This window comes from Mustela erminea, chromosome 10 (genome assembly GCF_009829155.1).
Source record: "Mustela erminea isolate mMusErm1 chromosome 10, mMusErm1.Pri, whole genome shotgun sequence".
Taxonomy (NCBI): domain Eukaryota; kingdom Metazoa; phylum Chordata; class Mammalia; order Carnivora; family Mustelidae; genus Mustela; species Mustela erminea.
In genome coordinates this window covers 1,343-21,399 of record NC_045623.1, presented here as the reverse complement: position 1 = coordinate 21,399, position 20,057 = coordinate 1,343, and the positions used below count along the sequence as shown (strand labels likewise).

At 37.8% G+C, this 20,057-nt stretch overlaps 1 protein-coding gene across 1 annotated transcript in view; it reads right to left on the bottom strand.

Moving 5' to 3' along the window:
- LOC116567309 (myomegalin-like) overlaps positions 1-18,715 on the bottom strand; it is a 65,441-nt gene extending 46,726 nt beyond the window's left edge. The window contains exon 1 of the mRNA XM_032302294.1: positions 18,497-18,715. Within this exon, the coding sequence (XP_032158185.1) occupies positions 18,497-18,715 (219 nt within the window). The remainder of the gene's footprint in view (positions 1-18,496) is intronic.
- Between the last annotated feature and the right edge of the window lie 1,342 nt (positions 18,716-20,057).

The window sequence follows — 20,057 nt, the reverse complement described above, 5'->3', positions numbered from 1 at the left end:
AAAGAATATTAGCAGTGCAGACTATATTCAATCCTTCCCAAATAAATAAATAAAATATTTTTTAAAAAAATTGTTGAGTTTGTTTAACTAGTTTTAAACTAGTAGACAGAGACGAAGATAAAGTATGATGTCATGGCAGGGAAAAATACAACTTACACGTTTTAAAAATAAAATGTGCAATGCAAGTTACATCACTTCTTTTATCACCACACTGGGACTTTCCCTACTGAGTTGTTGTAATGTAAGGACCTATTTTATATTTTTATATTTTAGCAAGAGTCTTTCATTGAGGTTAACCCTTAAACTGTCCTTGCTCCCCTTCACCCAGGGGATTCACTTAAAAACAAGTCCTGGAAATCAGCTCCAGGTAACAAAGCCCATATACAAGGGTGGGTCAGGCCAGGTGGAGACATCAATCAGCGGGGGTGGGGGTGGGGGTGGGGGGCGGTGTTTGCATTTTGTCTCCCTAGATACTAAGGAGTATGCCCCACTCCTACACCCTTTGGGAACCTTTTTGGCACCAATCCTAATCAAGGTGTAATAGGCTGGGTCAAATGTCTATACTAGGGTAAATTGAACCTCAATTGGTCACCTAGCCTCACTGTGGAGTTTCCTGTGTGTGTTAAAATCTCATTGGTCACCTGTGCGTGGCCAGGCCTGACTGCATGGCCTTTGCCCTTAAAAGCTAGACTGTGAAACAGAGAAGGGTTGCCTTCTCTCGTAAGAGGTGTGGCCCCGAACGTTCGGTTAGATTCTTGATGCTTGGCATGAAATAAAGCTTTGCTTGACCTTCGCTTTACATCAGTCTCGCTCCTATAATCATAGACCCATTATTGGGGCATAACAGTATTGATCTTATAGTTATAAGTCCACAATGCATCCATCATCCATCCTACCCCTTAACATTCCCCTTTGGACAGACCCATGATCTAGAACAAGCCTTATTTTATAGTGCCTTGTAGGAGATTTTTGCTGCTGCCTAAATTGCCTACTTTCCTCTCACCATTACCACGGAAATTGGGTCCACTGAAACAAAGGGGTAGTGTAAGAAATTAACAACTTCCATAAATCTCTTTAAATAATAAATTATAAGATAGTGATACCTTTTTTTCTGCCACATAACCAATTCTTGCAAGAATAAGGTCATATAAGAGAATTTACAACACATGCTAGCATTATCCTACTGGACCCAGATCATTTGTATGTTTCTCTGTCTCTGAGAAACGTAGTTATTTACATGACTGAAACCTACAAATTGTTTGATATGACTACTAATATCACCTACATTATTTTAAAGCCTGTTTAAGGCTTCTGAAATACATAGGTTTTGTAAACACTTATTAAGCATCTTGTATATATCAAACACTTAAAAATCTCTGCTTTAAAAAAAAAAACAAAAAAACTCTACCTCAATGGAACTTTGAGTCTGAAAAAGATACAGGCAATATACAAGGCAACAGATAGAATAATTACATATTTGATTATATACTCCGAGGATGTCACATTAAATTGATATGAAAATGATGAGAAGGATCTGAATTTCTTGTCAAAATTTTTGCCTTAAAAAGAAATTGATATTTAGGGAAAGTTGTTACTGAAAGAGGTCCTGTGTCAACCAAAAATGTTAAACCATGATCTGACTAAATTTTCCAGTTGTGATCATTGCTTTTATTTAGCTGTCTTATATTAAGACTGAATTTAGTAATTCAGTCTCAGATTTCAGTAAGTCTTTTTTTTAAGATTTTATTTATTTATTAGAGAGAGAGAGTGGGTGGGGAGGGGCAGAGCGAGAGGAAGAACCAGACTCCTTGTTGAGCAGGCAGCTGATGCAGGACTGGATCCTAGTACCCTGGCATCATGACCTAAGCTGAAGGAAGACACTTAACCAACTGAGTCACCCAGGCACTCTAGACTGTAAACTTCTTAAAGGTAAAAAGTTTATTCTTCTAATAGTTCCACAGACATTTCTAACATCCATAAGAAAGCATGTACTGATGTAAAATGCCAGCAAATCAAATTATTTAAAAAAGAAAGAAAGAAAGAAAAGATATATCTGGATAAAGAGAAAAACAGAAAATCTAATAATACATTGAATTATTAGAGCAAAGAGTGGAGGAAGAGAAAATAAATATGAAATAGAGATTTCCACTAAAAGAAAAAAATTGAATAAGGCAGGAGATTTAGAAAATTATTATGACAGACTTGAGAAAAAAATAAAATAGGAATTTTTAGCAAATAGCAATGAATGAAAAGGTAAATTGTTCCTACCTCTATAATATTAGCTGTTTGTTGTTGTTGTTGCTAATTTACCTATTTAAGCTAATAAACAAAGAAAGGTTTCATTTAGGGATAAGGTTTCTATATATATATATATATATATATATTTTCCATTTAGGGATAAGGTATATATATATATATATTTTTTTTATTTTAATTGTTTAGAAAATGTGTCACAGAAAGTGTTTAAACTTTAAGATACAGATGCAACATATAACGAACTACATTGTTTGAACGTCTAATTTGTAAATGCTGTTAGAGGAAACTTGGTGGAAATGTCCTTATGTGGTTGTGTTTCTGGAACTAAGTATATTTATTAATAAGGAATAGTTTAAAATTATGAAATGACCAGGAGTGGACAATTTTCCTAATCCTATCAGCTCTTTGCAGCTCTTTTATTAGCCCCCTTTAGGAATATCAGCTTTATTTATCTAATTAAATTTTATATTAATGTGCTTTTGACTTTTGGCCTTTCTCTTCCTTCTGTTCTTTTTTTTCCCCCTAAATTACATGTTTCTGTTTAACAGCTACTATCAATTCTTTGATATGAATTCTCAACATCAATTTACTAACTCCAGAGATGAAGCAGCATCAATATTTAGAAGCTAAGAATACAAAGCCTTGGGCATCTGGATGGCTCAGTCAGTTAAGCATCTGCCTTCGACTCAGGTGGTGATCCCAGGGTCGTGGGATGGAACCCCAGGTTGATCTTTCTGCTCAGCTGGGAGCCTACTTCTCCCTCTCCCTCTGCCTGCAGCTCCCTTTGCTTGCGTTCTCCCTCTCTTTGTCAATAAAATAAAATAAAATAAAATAATGTAAATAATACATTTATTTATTTATTAAAATGCAATTATTACACAATACATAATGTATTGCATAATTATAATAATGATTAAATAATTTATTAAATATTTATATCAAACATATCAATTTAATTAAATAAATATTTTTTAGAATTTAAAATATTTCAAATTTAGATTATTAAATATTAAATCATTAATTTAATAAATAAATATCTAAACATAATTAAATAAAATAATTTATTTATTAAAATGAATAAAATAATGTTAAGTCATTATCTGAGCATGTATTTTTAAATAGTCTAAAATAAACCATCTAATAAAGTCTAAATACATTGAGTTCAGATATTTATACAAGTTAACCCAGACACTCAACCCACAGACAGTTTCAAAACATTTGCTTTTTATCTACTACTCAAAATACGATTGTAATGTATTTATTTATAACTTTGACATAGCAAGGAAACTTGGAGGAAACGGAGACATTTGCTTTTAATATTTGAAAGTTATTTTGTTGATTTAAAAAAATAAAAACCTTAACACATGAACATTTCTTCTTAAATAACACTGTGAAGTTTCTGAGTCGCATTCTATTAAACGTGCTGATAAAATGGCCTCAGTTACTCATTTAAATCATCAGCTGAATGGGTAACAAATGAAGTAGAGAGCTTTTTAATTATTTATGAATGTATTGCTTGTGGATGGAGTGCCACATAGAGTTACCTCTCTTTTTGGCTTTGTTTTGTGAGCAGCAGTGGAATCCATGAATGAGACTAAACATAAGGACATTCACAGAAATTCTTAATGAACTTCTGGGGAAGGGCAGTAAGTGCAAGGAAAAACTTCAGCAAGACTAATTACAAATTTCAAGTGGTCATCGCTTAATTACAGAAGCTTTTAAGTTCAAGTAATATATCTTTTTTATGAGCCTATCATATTGTATTAATTACCACAAACTGCACTCTTGAACACTTATCTTTTCACATATTTCTTATTCTTAGTACTTAAAATTACCCTTATGATTGATAAGTAAATGGATTTTACTGACAATGCATTTATTTACATAAATAAATAATGCTGTTTATATATAGAAAAACAATTGAATATGTGTACGTGTTCAATGAAATTTTTTTTCAATTTAACATCTTAATTCTACCACATTGGTTACAAATAGATATAGACTTTATAGATTCATCAAATATTTTATTCTCAAATTTATATCTCCTTTGTGAAGTAAATGAAACTGTATATATTAAATATAATCCTATCACATGTAACAGTTACTAGTGCATCCCAGGACATACATAGGTCAGGTCCTACTCAAGGCATCACGGATAACTGGATTTAACTTTCTATCCTAGGAGTCTTCTGTATATTTCTGTGGCTTTTATACTACAATCAGGAGGAAGAATTCTTTTGCTAAAAGCTTCCAAATGACTATGTGAGTAGATTATTTGTAGACCAGTGATATAATATTATAGTTTACTATGTAAAGCATGACAAAATAAAATGCTATTGCCATATTTAATTTGTTCAGTAAAGCATTCATTTAGTTATCAAGCATTCATTTTCTTTTTTTTTTAAGATTTTATTTATTTATTTGACAGACAGAGATCACAAGTAGACAGAGAGGCAGGCAGAGAGAAAGGAAGGGAAGCAGGGTCCCTGCTGAGCAGAGAGCCTGATGTGGGGCTCTATCCCAGGACTCTGGGATCATGACCTGAGCAGAAGGCAGAGGCTTTAACGCACTGAGACAAGAGCCCCAAGCATTCATTTTCTTTATACAGAAGAGATAGAACAATATTATATAGTAGAAAATACAGTAAATAATCTAGAAACCTTGATCATTTTGTTTTGACAATTTTAGAACATAAAATTAGCTAAAGTTCAAGTGCAAGTTATATTTGTATCATAGGAGGAAAAGTTAATTAAAAGTTTGTTTATTACCATAGTTTAACACTTCAACAAAATGATAACGAGTCAAAAATTAATGAATATATGAAGTATACAATAAAAACAATAATCTTGAGTGTATGTGACTCACTGTAGGTATTGATAGGCTAGAAGTCAAAGGGAAAGTATCTATAGGGTTTGTTCAGTTCCATGCTCATCAGATTAATAGGCTTTCTCATATTGCTTCCTTCACCACATCAATTTGTCTAATGAAGTTTTCAAGAGTTAAAGACAGTGATAGGTTCATGGCTGGAGAGAAGGTACAGAATCTAAGATAGTTCAGCAGTGCTTATTATTTAAGAGAAAGACAGCATGGGAGGTGAGGGGTGGAAGGAAAGGGATAAGAAGAGAGAATCTTAAGCAACCTCCTTGCCCAGCACAGAGCCTATAGGGGCTTCATCTCATCGCCCTGAGATAACAACCTGAGCTGAAATCAAGAGTCAGATGCTTATCTAATTGAGTCACCCAAGTGCACCATTTTTTTCCCTGTATCTTTATTTTCATCTCTTTCTGTAACTGAGCTTCCCTTCAAAATCAGGACTTGCATACACAACCTAAATAATTATTTTGGGATTTGATCACGTGGAAGAGGAGAGAATGAGAAGAGCTAAGTGGTCCAGAAGAAACATATATGAGTTCAGACTGAGTGGATTATGATTGTAGACAACTGAGCATCAATCCTAATGCACAGAATACATCTCAGAATTATTTTCCTGAAACAAGAAAGAATCTGTTTAACCCACTGGCTTCTGCATCCTATCCACAGTGGTTAAAATTCATCCCAGAAGTAATTAATGTCCCTGACTTTACTATTACTGGGCATGAGAGAGGAGCTGAGTGGGCTTGGTCAGTGTCCCACCTAATGAAAGGCAGAGCAGATTCAGGCAAAAAAAAAATTATTAGTTCTTTCCAAATTAGATTTAATAGGATTCTATTTTTCACTTATGAATTCATTTTACATTTTATATTTTATCGATTTTTCTAAGCTTTGGCCAATATTCACTGCATTTTTGAATAGCTTTTATCTATTATTGTAAATCATTTTTCTGCTACATTTGTTTAGTCATGGTTATCCATTTCTTCTTCCAAGTTTTTCAGATATGTGATATCATTTTCCAAATAAATTATTTAAAATGTTTATTTTTTATACTAAACTTCTATGAAAAACATTGATATATGTATTATGGCATATTGTTCCCCTTTTAACTTATTTTTAAAAATGTGAATGTGCCTTGGCAAATTCATATTGTTTCTTTTTATGTTTATGTAGATTCTTCATAATTTTCCCAAGTTCATTGGCTTATGGTTTATATTTTTTTAATAATTTTCCTACTGCCAATTAATAGATTTTTTTCCATTACATTGTCTAAGTTGCTATTGCCATTATAAGTAAAAAGCACCTGGAAATCTATATCCCTGTCCATTTTCCTCAAATCACTCATTATTTTTAGGATCTAGTTGGATTTTCTTACGGGTTCCAGGTGGACAAGCTTTTGAACTGGTGCTAATTATTATTTCTGTTTCTGGCTTCCTGCATTTACCAGCTTCAGGGATCATTTTTAACAATTATGATGAAATGAGGCATCATATTCTTATTCTCAACTTCATTAATAATGATATTAGTATAACATGTCCTACAAGATAATAATAGATACATGTAAAATAATTTCATTGACCAAAAAAGTGGTGGAAAATGTAAATAAAACACAGTGGCAACTAACTAGTCATTTCAAGTTGAGCTATTTTTTTCCCCCTTTATCTCCCTGTCTCTTTAATTTCCTGTAGCACATTCCTACAAAGTATTTTAAGGTGTTTTATATGCACATACATAGAGATCATCATGGAGTCTAAATCTAATAATTCCTTGTCAGTTTTAAATATTTTAAGTATTGTTCATTCCTATGTCAGTTGTCTATTAACTTTTTCTCCACACTGTACTTAATTGCAAGGAAATATTTAATTTTAATATAAATTAATTAATCACTTTAATAAATATGTTTACCTTATGATGCTTATTTCTTAATTTTTTTAACTTTTAAAATTTTATTGAGAGAGAGAGAGAGAGAGAGAACAAGCACAAGCAGGGGAAGCTGCAGAGGGAGAGGGAAAAGAAGAAGCAGGTTCCCCACCAAGCAGGGAGTCAAGCTCAGTCTCAGGGCCTTGGGATCATGATCTGAGGTGAAGGCAGAGGCTTAGCTGACTGAGCCACTGAGTCTAATTGTTATCTTTGATATTTAAGGAAATACTTTATCATCTCTAATTGATCCCCTATGTCACAAATACAGTTTTCTCTATGGTGCTATTAATTTTATTGTCTTAAAATTAGACTCTTTTTCTAGAAGCATTTTTAATCAGTCTCTTAGGTCTTTAATTTAGTTTTTATACATTTCATTTAGTATTTTATTTTATCTTCATCATCTCTGAGTATTCCTGACCAGTACTCATTGGTCAAATCTTTTTTATTAATCTATTCCAAAAATTTGTTTGTTTCTATAATATTTTGTTATTACTGCTGTCGTTCTTAGGTTTTGCCTTTATATTCTTTTTGTTTTGTTTTGTTGTTTTATGCTTTGGTGTTTTTGTTGTATTGTTTTGTTTTTCTTTTGAATTAATACAATTAAACCTTTAGATTTCCTTCATACCTTTAATTATTGTCACTTATTTTCACAAATGATATTACCATAGTACAGTAATTCTAAATATTTCTGAATTAGCTGTATTATTTCTTTTTAGGTATCAAGTTAACTTCCAGTTACATGGACTTAATATTTTGGTCATTATATTCTAATTTTATTGCCTTATCATTGGAAAATATAGCCTGATACTTAACTCTAGGGAATGATGTGGGAGAGCTAGGTTCTTGTCTCTTGGAGTCAAAGAAGGAATCTCGTGGGCAATGGAGAGTGAGTAAGTGACAGAAGTTTATCAAGTGAATATATAGAAAAAGCTCTCACAACTAAGAGAGGTCCCCACACAGTTAACAATGAGTGCCTTCAGGGTTTATTTTTTATAAAAAGGTAACCAGGCAACTTTAATCCTTTTAACATCTCTATCAATAACTCCTTCAGTGGCTTACCTCCTTTTTAGGGTCTGATTATTCTTTTTGGTTACAGGTGATTATCATAGAGACACCCACCCCACATGACCCACCCCATACACCTAGGGCAGGGTGGTCCTCCATCCCACATGCCTAGATCAGGGTGCTCTTCCCTAGGGTAGGGTGGTCCAATTTATCTCTTTACTCTGGTTTTCCCACACCACATTTTGGGGATTTCTGAGAGCCTGTTCACAAAGTTTCCTATCGATCTCTTCCTCCCTAGCCCCACCTGTCCGTTACTCATTTTGAGAGTTGATATTACCAAAGTACTGTAATTCTAAAAATTTCTGAATTAGCTGTATTATTTCTTTTTAGGTATGAAGTTAACTTCCAATTATATGAATTTAATATTTTGGTCATTGTTTTCTAATTTTATTGCCTTATTCTTGGAAAATATAGCCTGATATTTAACTCTAGGAATTTATTGGCATATACTTCTGGCCTAAATAATGGCCTGTTTGTGTAAATGTTCAACTTATGCTTATATACTTACTGAAGACTATTGTTTTGGGGTCAGGATGGCTACATTTATTAATAGATCAGGACTATTAGATTCTCTAAATTTTGATGTCTCTTAATTTAATCTAATTAAATTATCAGTTAATGAAAGAAGTTAAATTTTTTATGTACTACTGCATCTGAACTTATCAAAGTCTTTTGCTTATAATTAGACAAGTATGTCATCCTGTTTTTATACCAAGTCTAACATTAAAAAAATCATACTATCTGAAATATTATTTCTTTATTATTATTATTATTATTATTATTTTAAAGATTGTATTCATTGGGGTACCTGAGTGGCTCAGTCAGTTAAGTGTCTAACTATAAGTCAGGTGATAATACCCGGGTCCCGGGATAAAGCCCTGCAGGGGGTTCCCTGCTCAGTGGGGTGCTTCTCCCTCTCCCTCTGTTATTCCCCCTGCTGTGTGCATGTTTTTCTTTTCTCACTCTCTCTCAAATAAATAAGTAAAATTTAAAGATTATCTCTCTCAAATAAATAAGTCAAATTTATTTTCTCAATGGGAGGGAGAAGCAGACACTCCACTGAGCAGGGATCCTGATGCAGGGCTCAATACCAGGACCCTGGGATCATGACCTGAGCTGACTAAGTCACCCAGGCACTCCAGTTCTTTCTTTCTTTATTTATTTTTATTATTTTAATTGTTAAAATAATATTAGTATTTAAGTGCTGCCTACACAAATTAAGGCAAATTATCTGTGGTCTGTATTCCTGAAAATATTTTTTTTTATTATGCCTTCCTATTCCAATGACATTTTATAAGGATCTAAAAGTTTACATTTGTGATTATTTTTTTCAAGATAATAAAGCTATTACTTCATTCTTTTTTATATCTGATGCTATTTAAAAATTTTCTGTCAGTCTCATTCTTGTTTCTTTATTAATGAATTCTTTTTTTCTAACTCTTATGATTTTTTTTTTGTCTTTGGTATGTATGCCCTAGTGTGGGATTCATAGAGTCAACTATAGTTATGAATATTTTCTTCTTTTCTTGTATGTAAGTTTTAATCCAGTGTCTTGACTATTTTATGCTTGAGAAATAGATGTACATTAATATTCAAATATTTCTTTCCTTTTTTCTTCTTTCATTTTAAAAAAAGTCATTTATTTTATTTTATTTAAAAAATATTTATTTATTTATTTGGAGTACGGGGGGGGTCATGAAGAGTGGCTGATTATATACTTTCAATTTGGGAGGAGGTTAGGGATAGCACAAGCCTCCAAGGTATTTTATAAACAAGGTTTCCAGGACCTTGAGGGGGCTAGCTATTGTTAGGGAAAGGTCATTTATTACTATTTAGTAAAAACTTAGGGAAGAGACTCTTCTGATGTGTATCAGTGGGTATATGCTTGGGAGATGATTGCCAATGTATATCTTGAGGGCAGGGGTGGGAAGTAGAGATAAATAAGTTTGCAAAGTAATTTTTACATGTGAAAGTAGATTTTCAGTATCCTGGGGGGTGGACTAAGAATGCTTTTTGCCCTGAGTGGACGTGTCCACATTGAAGCAGCTGAGTCCCCAGAGGAACATCAGGGACTTGTCAACAGGCTATGAGTAGTAAGGAAATCTAATTTTTTCTCTAGCTTTTGTTCCACACACATCACCTACATCTTACACCTCTTTTATATTGATAATTTTAATGCTTTGCTGGTATCAGATGACTATATCCTTACGTGACTTCTTATCTCTATTGAATCCATTACGTATTCTATCCATTGTATTCTTTATTCTTAATTCAACTAGATTACATATATTTAATCTATTAGTACCACTAGGTTCTTATTCTTGTTTTTATTTCAAAATCTTTCCTTATTTCCTTACATTATTTATTGGGTATATTTTAAATCCCTGATATACTCACTTATTATATATAAGCTGTCAACCTTATTCTTATTTTGAGGTAGCTATATCTTTTTGGGTTTTAGGACATCATACCAACAATGCCAAATAATTTTCAGACAACATCAGGATCTCCAAGAATTCAACTAAATTCTGACACTATCTACCTGAACATAGCGTAAGATTTCATCAGTTACGGGATCAGTCCTCCAAGACTATCTCCAACCCCACCTCAGATGCCAGTCTCACTGTAGGCCCCAGGTTATTACCTGTGCTTGTGACTGAGCAACTACAGGTTGGAGGTCCCAGTGGCCTACTTCTTACGTTCTTTTAATTTGCTACAGGGACTCACAAAACTCAGAAAAATACTTAATTTATGTTTGCCAGCTTATTAAAAGATATAATAGAAGATTTAAATCAATAGATAGATAAAGAAGTGCACAGGGCAAGGTATGGAGAATGGGCACAGAGCTTCTATTACCTTCTGTAAGACTGCCACTCTTCCTGCCTTTTCATACATTTAACAAACTAAAAGCTTTCTGAACCCAGTCCTTTCAGGTTTTCTGTGGAGGCTTCATGACATAGTCCTGACTGACTAAATCATTGTCATTTGCTGATCTAATCTCCAGCTCCTCTTCCCTCCCCAGATAATCCTGAATTGGGAGGAAGGGGAGGCATGTTGGGCAAAAAGTTATGAAGGCTTTCACCAAGTGGTTGGTCCTTCAGGCAAACAGCCCTTGCCTTGAGTGAGGTCTGAAGGTCACTTCATTAACATAACAAAACACACCTCTCTCACCCTTATCACAGGAAATTCCAAGAGTTTTAGGAGCTGTGAGTCAGTAGCCATGGTTGAAAACCAAATATTCAGATGACCAAAATATATTTCTTGTAAACCACTATATTACACTACATGCTTAAGTATTTAATTGTGTGATCTTTTAAACTAATATTTTTCTAAGAGTATAAACTGTTCTGTCAGTAATCTGGATTGGGGAGTGATGTATTGCCAAATTTCTGTCGTTTTAGTCCAGGAAGTCAAAGAGAAACAACAGGAGAGCCCCTTAGGGCAGGAAGTTCAAAGTAACAATGTTGACTACTACTCCCTTTTCTTGATTTTTTTTTTAAACAAGCAAATCATCTCTTCAGAGTTGCAGTTTAAAGCCAAGAACATGCGGAACTGGGAGAAAAAAAATAGTTAAATTTGGAGACTTGCAGAGGTAGAATCAGAGTAGTGAAAGCCATTACAGTAACTGAACTAACTGAGGTCAGTCTTTGGTGAATCACAGAAACAGGTGGAGTTGTCAAACAAAGGAATCTTTGTTTACAGCATACAAGGAGATCACAGGGAATAAGTTCCAAAGCCTTGACTGTTGGAACAGAAGAGAGATTTTTATTTAGTATTTAAGATGAATACTCAGAAGGGAGAGTTTTATTATCCCGTGTATGGTTGGTCATAAGGTTGTGGATGCATGCACATCCACATATGTATTTGTGCAATATGTATTGCATGTTCACCTGAATGAAGCTTGTATTCCACCGAGGGCAGAAACTTCAACGTTAGAATAAAGCAGAGGTAACTGTTGGACAAGGGAAAGGGACTCTGCAGGCTTCAAGAGCAGATATAAACTAGATGGGGTCTTGGGCTCATTTTCTGGGACAAGGAATGCAAGGCCTTGATTACTTTTGAAATAGCACTAGGAGTTTTACCACTGATTTATTGTCTCAATAGCTTAGGCTATTTCCTGGTCTGGTGGTGACTGTTAGTTTTCCCATTGCCTTGTTCCCTCAAAATCCTTAACTAGTGAGGTTTTTGCATTTCTTTGTAAGAACATCCAGGAAGTTTTGGAAGAAGTGTGCTTGGGCAAGTACACAGGTGGGGTATAGATCATTGAAAATAGCTGGGGACAAAAAATGACTTTCCTTATGTCAGGAAAACTATATCTCATCTTTAATTTTCTGGGAACCTCTAACTCTTTCTGTTGATGTTACCAGCAGGCATCTGAGATATTACTGATTGTTCTCTTGAACCTAAGGAAAAGGAAATGTAGAAAGCAAAAGACAAAACTTTAAAATCTATCCTGCAACTCATCAATTCACTGCAGCCACCTCTCTGTCTTTCCCTTTCTCTTTTTCTCTCTTTCTCTTTCTCTCTCACTTTCTCTCTCACATATGCACAACACACGCAAATCAACTTAAAACAATTTTTAATTTTCCCTATTCCATTTTAATATACTTGAGGCATGATCATTTTCTTAGTAAATACAAGAAAAAAAATCTAGGATTCCATCATTCTGTGTGATTAAAGTATTGAGGAATTTACTTCCAATAGCACTTATAAAAACACATTTTATTTAAGTAATATTATATAATCAGGTGCCTGCATTTTTCTTATTCTCCAACTACTGTTATTTGGCAATTAATATTTTGTCAATCAATATTCCCCTATATCTGAATGTGTGGGCAGTGAGAGATGAGTTAGAGGCAAGGATGGTGAAAAATGGGTTACACATTAGAAGACTGAGGGCACAACCTCCCGACTTTGTGACTTCTGAGACCCTGGGCCTAACAAACCAGGAGACACTGGTACTGAAAATGTCCTCTCCTCTTCTACCTCTACCCCAGAGTAACCCCTAGATCTATCATAATGCATTTGCATTGCCATCCCCATGGAAAAGAGTTGCCATGATGGTTCCAGAACAAACCTTTTAAGGTAAAAAACAACTCTTCCCACCAGGCTCCCTCAAAAAAATTGAAAACTCCAGAATAAACCAGCTCTCTTTACACCTTAAAGACCAGGAGAATCAACAACAAATTAAGCCAAACCCACATGCAAGAAGGGAAATAATCAAGATTAAAGCAGAGATCAATGAGATAGAAACTAGAGATACAGTAGAACACATCAATGAAACTAGAAGCTGGATTTTGAAAGAATCAATAAGATTGATAAACTACTGGCCAAACTAATCCAAAGGAAAAGAGAGAATACCCAAATTAATAAAATTATGAATGAAAAGGGAAAGATAATGACTAATAGCAAGGAAATAGAAACAATCATCAGAAATTATTATCAACAGTTGTAACAGTTATATGACAATAAGTTAGGCAACCTAGACAAAATAGATGCATTCCTAGGAACCTATAAACTTCCAAAACTGAATCAGGAAGAAATTGACAACCTGAATAGACCAATATCTAGTTAGGAGATCGAAGCAGTCATCAAAGACCTCCCAAAAAACAAGAGCCCAGGACCTGGTGAATTCCCTGGAGAATTCTACTAAACTTTCAAAGAAGAAATAACACCTATTCTTCTGAAGCTGCTTCCAAAAATAGAAACAGAAGGCCAAACCAGGCAAAGACACCCTCCCAAAGGAGAATTTCAGACCAATACCCCTGATGAATATGGATGCCAAGATTCTCAACAAGATCCTAGCTAATAGGATCCAACTGTACACTAAAAAGATTATCCACCATGACCCAGTGGGATTTATCCATGGATACAAGGGTAGTTCAACATTCACAAATCAGTAAATGTGATAGAACAAATCAATAAAAGAAGAGAGAATAACCACATGGTCCTCTCAATTGATGCAGAAAAAGCATTTGGCAAGATACAGCATCCACTCCTGATTAAAACACTTCAAAGTACAGGGATACAGGGAACATTCCTCAACTTCATAAAATCTATCTATGAAAAACCCACAGTGAATATCATCCTCAAACGGGAAAAGCTGACAGCCTACCAATTGAAATCAGGAACACGACAAGGATGTCCACTCTAAACCCTGTTATTCAGCACAGTACTAAAAGTCCTAGAAACAACAATCAGACAACACAAAGAAATAAAAGGTATTCGAATTGGCAAAAAATAAGTCAAACTCTCTCTCTTTGCAGATGACATGATACTTTATATAGAAAACCCAAAAGACTCCACCCCCCAGCTACTAGAAGTCATAACAGCAATTCAGTAATGTGGCAGGATACATAATTAATGTACAGAAATCAGTTGATTTCCATAGAAAGGGAAATTAGAGAATTGATTCCATATCCTATAGCACCAAGAACCATAAAATACCTTGGAATAAACGTAACCAAAGAGGTAAATGTACTTGAGGAACTACAGAATACTCATGAAAGAAACTGAAGAAGACACAAAAAGAATGAAGATCATTCCACATGCATGGATTGGAAGAACAAACATTGTGAAAATGTCTATACTGCCTAGAGCCATCTATACTTTCAGTGCTATCCTGATCAAAATTCCACTGGAACTTTTCAAAGAGCTGGAACAAACAACAACAAACAATTCCAAACAATTTGTATGGAACCAGAAGAGACCCTGAAATGCTAAGGGAATGTTGAAAAAGAAAAAGCAAAACTGGGGGCTTCATGTTGCCTAATTTCAAGCTTTACTACAAAGCTGTGTTCACCAAGACAGCATGACACTGGCATAAAAACAGACATGTAGACCAGTGGAACAGAGTAGAGTGCCCAGATATGGACCATCAACTCTATGGTCAAAAAATCTTTGACAAAGCAGAGAAAATTATACAGTGGAAAAAAGACAGCCTCTTCAATCAATGGTGCTGGAAAAATTGGACAGCTATGTATGGAAGAATGACACTCAACCATTCTCTTATACCATACATAAAGATAAATTCGAAATGGACAAAAGACCTCAACGTGAGGCAGGAATCTATCAAAATCCTAGAGGAGAACATAGGCAGTAACCTCTTGGACACTGGCCACAGCAAATTCTTTCAAGACACGTCCCCAAAGACAAAGGAAACAAAAGCAAAAATGAACTTTTGGGACTTCATCAAGATCAAAAGTTTCTGCACAGCAAAGGAAACAGTCAACAAAATGAAGAGACAACCCACGGAATGGGAGAAGATTTTCACAAAGGACATTACAGATAAAGGGCTGATATCCAAGATCTATAAAGAACTCCTCAAACTCAACACACACAAAACAGATAATCATGTCAAAAAATGGGCAGAAGACATGAACAGACACTTCTCCAAAGAAGACATACAAATGGCAAACAGATGCATGAAAAAATGTTCATCATCATTAGCCATCAGGGAGATTCAAATCAAAAGCACATTGGGATACCACCTTACACAGTTAGAATGGCCAAAATTAACAAGGCAATAAACAACAAGTGTTGGAGAGGATGTGGAGAATGGGGAACCCTCTTACACTATTGTTGAGAATGCCAGTTGGTGCAGCTACTTTGGGATACAGTGTGGAGACTCCTTAAGAAATTAAAATTAGAGTTACCCTATGACCCTGCAATTGCACTACTGAGTATTTACCCCTAAGATACAGATGCAGTGAAAAGAAGGGACATCTGTACCCTAATGTTTATAGCAGCAATGGCCACAGTCATTAAACTTTGGAAAGAACCAAGATGACCTTCAATGGATGAACGGATAAAGAAGATATGATCCATTTTTACAATGGAGTATTATGCTTCCTTCTGAAAGGAAGGATACCCAACTTTTGTATCAACATGGACGGGACTGGAGGAGATAATCCTGAGTGAAATAATTCAAGCAGAGATTGTCAATTTTCATATGGTTTCACTTAATTGTGGAGCATAAAGAATAACACAGAAGACACTGGGTGATCAAGAGGAGAAGTGAGTGGGGGGAAATTGGAGGGGGAGACAAACCATGAGAGACTCTGAGAAACAAACTGAGAGTTTTGAGGGGAGGGGGCAGAGGGTTGGGTAAGCCTGTTAATGGGAGTTATGGAGGGCACATATTGCATGGAGCACTGGGTGTGGTGCATAAACAGTGAATTTTGGAACCCTGAAAAAAATAAAATAAAAATGACAACAACAACTCCTCTTCCCAACCTGTGGTAGGAGTCTCCCAAATGATTGGAAGCAGCCTCCATTAGAGATCAATCCACTGCATGTTGAAGGTCCTCCCACTTCAAAAAGACCAAGAAATATCCAATCCCAAAACAAAGTAAGGGCCAGCTCCACCTCATGGAATACCACCTGCTCTCCCTTAGAGAGTGTGCTGTTGCTTTAATAAACCTGCCTTCTGTTTTCACTTTGGGCATTGATCTCTAATTCTCACGTGCCAACAATAAAAATAATGATGGTTTACCATTACAATTCATAGAAAAGGAGGTACAGGGAAATTGAATGAAAGGGAATAACAAAGTAGGTTCATAAGTCCATCTTCCTTGTAAAAAAATTAACCTGAAAGTGCGTTTCTGCCACCTCTCTCCTGTTTGATATGATAAAGAATGACCACGATACATGAATTATAGTTCGGGGTTTGAAAAGCATAATAGCTTTATACCAACACTTGAGTATTTATTTATTTATTTATTTATTTATTGCTAACAAGATAGCTCGATTTGATATGCGGTTCCTGACAACCAACCTCAGAAGTAATTCCATCTTCATGAGAAGTCAGAAAGAACCACAAACCAAACCTCAAAATAGATTCAAAGAGAAAATACTCTTAAAAAATTTCCCTTCCTGGGGCACCCGAGTGGCTCAGTGAGTTTGGCTCACTGGGCCTCTGCGTTCGGCTCAGGTCATGATCCTAAGGTCCTGGGATTGAGCCCCATGTCTGGCTCTCTGCTCAGCAGGGAGCCTGCTTCCACTTCTCTCTCTGCCTGTTCTCTGCCTACTTGTGATCTCTGTCTGTCAAATAAATAAATAAAATCTTAAAAAAAATTTTTCCTTGGGCACCTGGGTGGCAGAGTGAGTTAAAGCCTCTGCCTTCGGCTCAGGTCATGATTCCAGGGTCCTGGGATCTAGCCCCACATCAGGCTCAATCCTCAGCAGGGAGCCTGTTTCTTCCTCTCTCTCTGCCTGCCTCTCTTCCTACTTGTGATCTCTATCAAATAAATAAATAAAATCTTTAAAAATAAAATTTCCCTTCCTATCAGAAGCAGACCAAACCACTAACAAATTCCCCAGAAAGCTTCATCTAAAAGGTTGTACTTTCTTCAGACACCCAGCAGGACCTTCTTCTCTGGGCCTGGTATTTCTTCAATGGCCTATTCCAGAGAATAAGACACTAAACTACTGAGCGCCAAGGGCCTCAGAACCACGAAAGAGATGATGAGGGGCACAAAGCACGCCTCTGGTCACCAAGAGGGTATGTAAACGTTTGCTGCTTTTCTGCATTTTTCAAAGCTGAGTTTTTAGCTGGAGGCCGCTCCTTTAGGATAAATTGCTGATACCGTATAGTAAAAGCTATTATATGATCTTTTACAAACCATTTCCTATCTTTGCATTCTCATGTACCAAGACAGACACGGATATTTAAAACCCTGAAGAGAGTGCTATTGCATTTAAATTGCCTGTAACCTTCGTGCAATAGATTTATGATTGATGATAGATTTAGTAAATTTAACTATTTTAAATATTTATTCTCAGTAAACGATTTCAACCTATGCTCATTTAAGTAAGTTGGTGCATAATCCCTTTTCTATTAAACCACAGTGCAAGGACCAATGCCGCGCTTCCGAGAGAACCCCAAGCTCTTTTTCTAGAATGGCCATATGCGTATGTATCAGGCGTCCTCTTTTCACTCCCTTTGTGGAGCACCTACCATGGAGGTCATGTAATGACCAAAAAACAAACAAAAAACCCTAACATCCAGGTCGAGGTTATCCGCGCCTGCCATCATGCAAAGGCAGAACCTGCCTGGAGACCAGGAGACTGCTCAAATAGTAGGCAGGCATCTCAGCCCAGGCCTGTGCTGGGGAAGCTGGTTCCTGGCTTCGGGCGCAATCAGGAAGCCAGCGAAGTGACCCGAGAGTGCAGCCGGGTTTAGGGCTGATGATCTTTTCGCAGCCAGGCTGCGCGCGGACACCCGCTTGGGGAGCCAGGCTAGGAGGCCGCCCAGCGCCGGCGCTGGCCACGCTCGCAGGCCCCAGGGGCTTCCCCGGCGCCCGTGCCCCGGGCTGGCGCCTCAGGACGGAGGGGGAGGGTGACAGGGGCGGGGGCGGCCCGGAGAAGGGGCTTTGCTAATTGCGGAAGCGGGAAGTGAGCTCGCGGAGGACGCGGGGGAGAGACGGAGAGGAGGTGGAGGGGCTGGCGGAGGAGGGGCGCGCAGCGCCGCGGTGCTGTGCTGCGGCCCAGTCCTGGACTGCAGGACCGCCCGGACTCGCCGCCCCTGCACTCCCGCGCTCCAGCCCAGCCCCTGAGGCCGCGCTGTCCCGCTCCCGCGGCCCGCTGCCCCGCCCCGCCCCATGGCTTCTCAGGACGACCCTCTGCGAGCAGGTAAAGTGACACCGCGCCGCGCCCTCACCTGGAGCAGAAAGCGCGGGCGGCGAGCTCGCGGGGGTGTCGGGACCCAGCCTCCCGCGACCCCCGGGGCACCGGGACCACCCCGGACGCCGCGCCGCACCCGGGTCCCCACGGGGTCGGGCCGGGGACGGAGCCACGCGAGGTGCCCCCCCCGCCAGCCAGCGCAATAGCCCCCATCGTTTGGCACCCCCACGCGCGGGTGCCCAGGACCCCCTTCCCTCATCCCGTGCCGTGGCCCCGCCACTTTTGTTCTGGACTTGGGATCCCAGGTGGAAACTAGTCCCTCAGACCTCCCTGGCAGCAAGGAGCGCAGGGAGGGATTCTCGGTTTTTCTGCCCTGGCTCTTCCTCTCTCCCCATTCACATGCCTTCTGGCGTCCCTTTCCTCTCCTCATTGTCACTTTTATTAAATGGTTTTGTTCTGCATGTTGACCCGCAGAGTGATTTCATGAATGAATATACAGGAAACTGAGTCAGAGCCCACCTGTGAGAGCCCACCTGTGGAGGCCTTTCATTAGAATGGTCTCTGGTTCTAGCCTCAGTTCAGAATACTGCGTGTACCTGAGGACCGAGTCCAGATGTTTCTTTCATCTCTGACTTGAATTTGAAATCCTAACGTCACTATGACCTGGGAAGCCGAGGTCCACAGCATCTTCATCTGAAATTCCACTAGAGCTCCCATTTACCTAGTGCCCAGCCTGAGTCTGTTTTCCACTACTGTCAGGGTTCTAGAAGTTCATGCACTGCCCACCACTGACAGTAGGGGCATCTCTCTGTCCAGATTTTCCCTTTACATAAGGAGGTCAGTTACAGGAGATTAGGGCCCACTCTAACGACCTCACTGTAATGTGATTGCATCTGTAAGGACTCTAGTTCCAAATAAGGTCACGTTCTGTGGTACCAGAGATAAGGACAGCAGCAAGGTTTCTGGGAGAAATGCAGGACAGCTCTTAACAGTCCACTCTCTGGCTCCCCAAATTCGTGTCCTTCCCCTGTGCAAAATACCTTCACCCAATGCCCTCCAAAGCACTAATCATCCCAGAATCAACTCAAAATCTGAAATCTCATCTGTCTTCCTCCACTCAAAGACCCAGATCTCACCCAGACCATGGGACCTGAGGACTGCATCCAGAAGCCACAATCTCCTGGTAAAGCTGCCCATCAGGTCCTGACATCACCCTCATTCGTCCCAGCAGCCGAGGGCCTACAGTTCCCAGAGACAGTTTCTCAGAGGAAGTTTGAAGACCACCTCAGAGGACGTTCTTTGGGAGTGAATGAAGAGGGAAG